This window comes from Megalops cyprinoides, chromosome 16, assembly GCF_013368585.1.
Source record: "Megalops cyprinoides isolate fMegCyp1 chromosome 16, fMegCyp1.pri, whole genome shotgun sequence".
Taxonomy (NCBI): Eukaryota; Metazoa; Chordata; class Actinopteri; order Elopiformes; family Megalopidae; genus Megalops; species Megalops cyprinoides.
In genome coordinates, this window is record NC_050598.1 from 3,030,903 (window position 1) to 3,038,182 (window position 7,280).

The following is a 7,280-nucleotide window of genomic DNA, read 5'->3' on the forward strand; positions in this document are numbered from 1 at the left end:
GATATTTCCAGTCATACATCTACTTAATGAGAATGAACCTTCAAGAGAACAAGGCTTTGGTCAGATGGCAATCGCATTATTGTTTTTCAGGAGGAACTAAATCAATCACTCTCCCCACCCATGGCTACTTCCTCTCAGAGAACTCAAAGGGTAGCTTTTCCTTTGCTATTAAAAGGATTATTCATACTGACAATATGTAACACTAATGATGCCGAATCCTGCATGCCATGTTCATTCTCTCAATGTGTGTTGCTGTGCAGGCTGGATCTGACAAGGCGGTCGCTCTATAAGCATATGCTTGAGCTCGATTGCCAGAAGAAAATGCTACAAATAAAAAAACTTAAACTGGAAATAGAAAAACTGGAACATGACAAAAAGGTATTGCTATACATTGACCATCCTTTGATCAATATGTCTCTACCATCTGTGACTTTTTTTCTTTTAATTTCTAGGAAAGGGAGAATGCCAATAAATAAATACATAAATCAAAAAAGAATAATTTCATGTGTATTTTTTATTGGTCGAAAAATTGATTTGTGATGGCCTCTCTGACGGCTCTTCCTGTTGGATGATCCAGCGTCACTGGGTCCACTACATCTGGTGGCATTGGCAGCTGGCATGGTGCTCTTTCTTTTCTAATAGTGGCAATGTTATGGAGCACCACACATGCTGCCACCATCTCACATGCCAAGCAAAGCGTGCTTTGATGACTCCAAATGTCATCTCTATCGTGACCCTTGTGTGACCGTGAGCCACGTTATATTTTATTTGTGCCCTTGTTTGTGGTCAGGATAGGGGGTCATCAGGTAACTCAGATACGGGTAGCCTCTGTCCCCAAGCCATCAAAACGCCCTTTGAAAGATAGAAAGAAATTGTTACAATACAGCATGATGTGTGAAATATAGGGTGGTGGTTGTCTTACCTTGTTCAAATCTCTGACCAAGAGTGGATTCCCAAAAAATTCATGAATTGTGCACCGACCCAGGCCATCTAGCCTCCAGACTGGTCACCATTAAATGGGGATCACATGTCATCTGACAAAGGATTTCAGGCCATTTTAACATACTACCATTGTAAGAAAATGACCACCTAATGTGTCTTTAATTGTCTTGAATATAAGTAGAAGTTTTAAGGACAAAATAATGTAGGCTAACCTACATGTCAGATCAAATACGATATGACCAAATACCTGAACATTGATGCTGTGAAATGACTTCCTGTTCACATAATCCCCCCTCATGTTCTCCCAGGGGCGCTCTAATGGGGATATGCGTACAGTCAATCGCACCAATCACCCTCGGGATTCCTATGGGAAAAAAATGTGTTCTATATATAGGCCTAGCCTATGCATTTTAAAAATAGAGCAAGTGTTTTTATATTGCGAATTACCTGCGATCGCTTAAAAAGCCTCTTTGATCTTTAGAACTCTTAAATGGCCAGGGAACACAACAAATGCATCCAGCAGTTTAGTGAGAGCAAATACCACCTTGCGAACTGCACGGCATACAGTATTCTTGCTCAGATGTTCAGCATCACCGATGGAATACATGAAGTGTCCGCTGGCAAAATATCATAAAGCAAGGCACACTGTCTGTTTAACAGTGAGAGAATTACTCCGGCGAGTGCTGTTGGAGACGTTTGGCCCTAGAAGCTGGCAAAGATACCGAAGTCCCTCGGATGAGAATCGATATCTTTCATAGAGAACATCATCGGGGTAAGATAGAGGATTCTGGCGGTCTCTAAACACCCCCCGCCCTGCGGAGTGAGCCTCTCGCAATCCGTGCGATTAGAGTAACTTCCAAATAGTTAAGTTTATGTCAGAATAAGGTAATTTGTACGATTAGAAACGTTTTGTCAGCGCCTGTCAAACTACGGTTATCACTTCATGATCTGTAGTTTGACTCTCAGTTCTCGTGAGAGTGAGCCTCTCACAATCCGTGCGCCAATGTCGTCTGGGTCTTCCAAATGTGCCGACATATTTCTCGACAAGATTGTAGGCGGAAGGGCGATGCTTATATGGGGTAATATCGAGTTAACCACGAAGATAACCTGGTCCTGCATGGTCGCGGAGTGCAGAGAAGGTGGATGGAGCGTGAGGCTCTACCCGGTGGGGGTGGGTGCTAGAGGCTTTGTGGGAGACTCAACAACACGGCTGCTCAAGGACCTGGGGCTACGGGGAGCCAGACTGCACAGGACAACCAGGGAAGTATCGGAGGAGGCGGAGAAGGCAAGCTTTTGACTCTGGCTGAGGAGACGGGACAAGACATGGGGAGCGACCAACTCCTGAAGAAGGTTAGCTGCAGACGTCCCTGTTCACTGCCCTGCCACCAGGAGATGTTCCGGGATAAGAGGCGAAACATCTATGAGCGGTGGTCCCCGGCTATTGACCCTGCAGCTAACAAAGCGAACACCGGTGGAGGTGCGACAGGCCTAGCAGGAAGAACATCTACCTGTACAAATCAAACAGGGTGGTATGTTCCTATGTTTCCAAAGGTTGACGATTCGTTTGGCATCAGTATATTTTCGCAGTTAGCATCTTGTATAGAGCAGAGAACCCATGTGTAGGTAGGTAGCCTATATTACTCGCACGGTAAAAGCTGATTAGAAATGACGAGGTTTTCAATCTGGAAATGAAGCAATCTGCCGAAAATGAAATTGGACGGCAGTCTATAGGGGATTTTTTTTTGAGCAATCAGATCTGCTCCACAGAGTTTAGGAAACTTTCATTACTTGTGTTTTTATGTCAGAATATGTTTTTTTTGTATCAATACAGGGAAATAGCCTAATCATGATTAGCGTTTATGTTGGCCTTTTAGTGCTCTAATGGTTACATCTGAGTAGGCGGTGAGTCAAGCTGCTTGGTATGGTATTTGAACAGAGCACATCTACCCTTTGAAGACAATTTATAGGCTCAAGTTTACGAAGTCTATTCTTTAGGAGTCTTGGGCCCCATTTCAAATTAGAAGAAATATTCATATATATGCAACAAATGTAATGTAATGTAACTCATGTCAGTAACTTGGCATTCTACGCCCTGGATGCTTAGCATTCAACTGACTACTATATTGTGGTTCACTGAAGCTTCTTTTCCGACACGTCAGACTTCTGTATCAGCTCCTGTAGTTGTAACTGATAACGACGGCAATAAATGGGATCTCATGACTCGGAACCCATGAGAATGATTCATTGAGTAAGTAGTGTATATTTCAGTGTAACACTCGCGTGTGACGTTGGACGCACAAAAAGGGACGCAGAGCTGGTTTGATACAACAGAATATTAGCAGGGAATTAGACTTCTCTGTGGGAAATATGTAACATCACCCTGCTAACTAACTACGAGTATATGTTAGCTCAAATGTGTTGTGCACGGCGAGTTGATTTCCGTTATTGTCAAGGTTGTTACGCCGCTAGGAAGTAAATATGACTGAAACCAAATAGCTAGCTAATTTAGCGACGACTTCTTAAAAGAAGTAAACTGTAGCAAACATTAGAGGCTAGCTGGGTACTTTGACTATTGTTTAGAGTCAGCTCAATGCCTCCACAGCAAACTTTTGAGCCAGTGGTGTAATCTGTTTGAATAGTTTTCAAAATGAATACATCAAGCAAGCCTGCTAGCTAGGTAGCTTGCCAAATTGGCTACCCTAGATGGCATACTGGTGATCTGATTGATTGAAGCATTCATGTTTCGAAGGATTTTATATTCTGCGACTGTTGAGAATTAGTTTTTTTAGTTAAGTATAAATCCACCCTGTTAGATTTTTACTTTAGATCGGGTCTAAAGCATAATGGCGAGTTTCGGAAGCCGAGTAAGGAGCCGCTTGGAAAAGACCTGTCGTTACATTCCGATCGTGGTAAACACGGTGCTGGTGTTCTCCATCACGGCAGAGGTTAGCTATCTTGTGGTGGTGGAGGCGCCCCGGGACCCGGTGCAACAGAAAGGCGAGTCGTCGGCGGTGTGGAAATCTGTGCACCTCTTCTGCCAGTATTTCATGCTGGGGAACATCGCGTGGAACGCCGCGCTGTTCGTCAGAACCAGTCCCAGCATCCGTGGTGTGTTCCTCGGCGGGGAGGGCGTGGGTCAGGGCTGGAGGTAACGTCAGTAATTTTTATTCTTGTTCATGCCCCTAGATAGTCATTTTGTTGCACTCCTCTGTTATGCCCTCCTCCATTTCCTGCTGTGTAGTTAATACATGGTCTATGCGTGTTATTATTCAATGCAATGAGCATAAACAATCTGATGGGAAATATACTTAGTGATGTTTGATTGGAGGACTGGATTGCCCTTGGACACACCCAAGGGCTCAGTGCTGTCTTCTGATACATAGCAGTCTTTATTGTGTACATTGCATAATTCATTTGACAGATCTTCGTAAGTTGCTGCATAGATACTGAATAATTTGTGCCATCATGGAAATACTATAGTGGGAAACAGTGTCATAGAGAAAATGAGCGCTGCCAAATGGCACATAATCTTATACCATCACCGCCAGCCACCAAGTTTGTATCACAAAAAAATCTATATCAGTGAGCTTTTGTTGCCATAGAAATCATTGGTGTTAAAAACTAAGCTTTTATCACAGTTTAAAATTAAAACAATTAGCAAATTCTTTGTTGTGATAAGACTCATTCATGCTACCCCTAACTTGGCAAAGTTATTTGTCCAACCTTTATGGGTCAAGTACATGTAGCTGACTCCCAATGCTTGGTTTCCTGGATCCGAAGGTTTAGTGCGATACATTAGCTGGAAGTGAACAGGAGGTGACCGGACCAGTCTTGTCAGTGTTCAAGCACTTTTTTTGGGTTTCCACGAGGCCATAGTCAAGAGTCTGATTAGCCAGACTCTTTGGAATGGCCCTCCAGACTCGTTTGTCTTAGCTCTTGTTTAATTGAGGTCATTGTGTGAATGGAAAATAAACTTGCCTCTTTGGTCAGGTCTGAATCAGTCAGTTATCAGATAAGTCCCTTAATGAAATTAGATTTTCATACAAAATTAATCTTTTCTGATGGTACCTGTAAGAAAATGTTAGTCGTAAACCTTATAAGAAGTACAAAATTGTATCTCTTTTTTAAGTCCGTTGAGCCATTTTTCATCTTCCTGTACAATGCCCATTGGACATTCCATGTTGGCTTGTACCTGGTCAGGGAGAAGAATTTCTCTGAGGGCAGTAGTAACAGTTGTAGCTAGCTGCAATGGCTGAGAGTGATGTCCCTACATGTGACCAGAAAATGGCTCAGGGACAATATGACAAAGCCATATGGAGGTGTTGCAGACTTTTGCAAAAAGTTCTTAAAGCCGGCCACTTGTTAGGTTAGCTTCATTCTAGGAAGTTGAGGAAAGTTGTTGCACAAACCCACCTTTCAAAATGCAAATAATCCCTTCCTGAGGTAATGGTGAGGTGCACTGTCTGCCCTCCTCAGGACAATAGCCTGGATGGGTACCCCTACTGCCTGCAAGGGTCTACTGTATTAAAATCTCCAGTTGGAACATTGAAACAAAGACTTTAGCCTACATTCAGAAAGCCCACTTTTATTTCTGCTATGAATTTAGCCTGTGTTTAGAAAACCCACCTATATTTCTACAGTGGGTTTATAATGTTGGGCTGACGCTCTGTCCCTGCCTCTAAGCTCACAGAAGTCTCCTCTCTCACTCCCTCTATCTCTCTCTCTCACCAACAGGTACTGTTACACCTGCGAGACACACACCCCGCCACGCTGCTCACACTGCTACGACTGCAATGTGTGCATGCTGCGCCGCGACCACCACTGCGTCTTCTTTGGCCAGTGTGTGGGCTTCCGCAACTACCGCTACTTCCTGAGCTGCCTGCTGTTCATGTGGGCGGGGCTGCTGTATGCTGTGGTAATGAACGCAGAGGTGTTCATCGTCATCCTGAAGGAGGGCGTGACACTGCACAGTGTGATGTTACTGCTGGTGCCCTGGATCATGCTGGTGTCTGGTGAGTGGCATCTTGTGCTAGCCAGTCACACAGCGTTCTCATATTTACCTCTCTTTCTGCCCCTCTCTTCCATTCCTCTTCTCTTTATCCCTTTGTTCCTGTATCTCATTCTAACCTCTCCCTCTTCCCTCTCTCTGACTCCACGTATGGCCTGTCCCTCTAATTCCTCTGATCCTAACCTCTCCCTCTTCCCTCTCTCTGACTCGGCTCATTGCCTGCCTCGCTAATTCCTCTGATCCTAACCTCTTCCTCTGTATCCAGGTCAGGTGAGCACGCGCGCCTTCGCGTTCGCCTTCATCGCAGACACATGCGTGGTGGGCTTCCTACTGGTGTCCGCCTTCCTGTTCTTCCACGTGGCGCTGATGCTGCGGGGCCAGACCACGCGGGAGTGGTACTCCAGCCGCCGGCCTTACAGCCTGGGCCTGCTGGCCAATGTGCGCGAGTGCCTGGGCCAGCGTTGGTACCTGTGCTGGCTGTGCCCCCTCATCCCCTCCCTGCTTCCCGGCGACGGCATCCACTTCCGCGTCACCGGGCCCCTGGAGCCGGCCAGTGGCCCCGCCCTCCAGTAACCACAGGGGTTGGGCTTGGTCGGCGGAACACCTTCCAAAGGGGGCGGGGGGGATTACCTTTACCCTCATTCCCTCTCCAGGGGCCAGCCTTTACCCTGGAGATAAAGGGACTTTTATGGTTTAAAAAAACAATGTACAGGTTAAATATTTTACTGAATTCTTGCGGTGGCTTGGGTTGGGCAACATTTTATCAGAAATCAGATGGGCTGGTAGATTATGACACGAAGGAGCTGCTGAGTTATTGAACACCTACTTGCCGCGGTATCCTGGCGCAGACAGGGTGTGTTGACCACGGGTTTGCCTGGACATGGGTGAATGGACACAGGCCTGTCTGACAAACTGAAAACCTCTTGTACGCATGTAGGTGTGCGTACGTTTCAAAGGAATGGCTAGCTGCACAGTCAGTGTTTTTATACTTTGACACATTTCTGTTGTTGATTTAGGGGGTGAGGGTAACACTCACTCCAGTATGGATTAATAATTGTAAATATTGTTCACGGCTCTATTTTAACATAGACTGTACATTTACATGCACTGACATGCTGGTGGATTACTGTACACGGAAACTTGTGCCAATTGCTTGGTGTTTGTTTTGTGCCTGCAGTGAAATGCACTGAAAGATTTGGCACTCTTTTCTGAGCCTTTTTTTAAATTTGGCGATTTTCTACGTTTTGGGAGAGCCAAAGACAGGGGAGTTTTGCAGTCAAAGAGTGCCACCTATCTATTGTCCCATGAATAACTGCGGCTCAGCAGTTCC

The 7,280-nt window shown here is 45.2% G+C and overlaps 1 protein-coding gene across 1 annotated transcript; it reads left to right on the top strand.

The window, feature by feature from the left end:
• The first annotated feature begins 3,596 nt into the window (after positions 1-3,596).
• Positions 3,597-6,976, top strand: zdhhc24 (zinc finger DHHC-type containing 24). The gene is made up of 3 exons (XM_036548556.1): positions 3,597-4,090; positions 5,677-5,954; positions 6,216-6,976. The coding sequence occupies exons 1-3, from the start codon at positions 3,786-3,788 to the stop codon at positions 6,521-6,523; spliced, it is 891 nt and encodes a 296-aa protein (XP_036404449.1). The 5' UTR covers positions 3,597-3,785; the 3' UTR covers positions 6,524-6,976.
• The last annotated feature ends 304 nt before the right edge of the window (positions 6,977-7,280 follow it).

Coding starts and splice junctions, on each gene's coding strand:
- zdhhc24 (XM_036548556.1), top strand. CDS start 3,786: ATGGCGAGTTTCGGAAGCCGAGTAAGGAGCCGCTTGGAAAAGACCTGT. Junction 4,091..5,676: donor GGCGTGGGTCAGGGCTGGAG/GTAACGTCAGTA, acceptor TCTCACCAACAG/GTACTGTTACACCTGCGAGA. Junction 5,955..6,215: donor CTGGATCATGCTGGTGTCTG/GTGAGTGGCATC, acceptor CTCTGTATCCAG/GTCAGGTGAGCACGCGCGCC.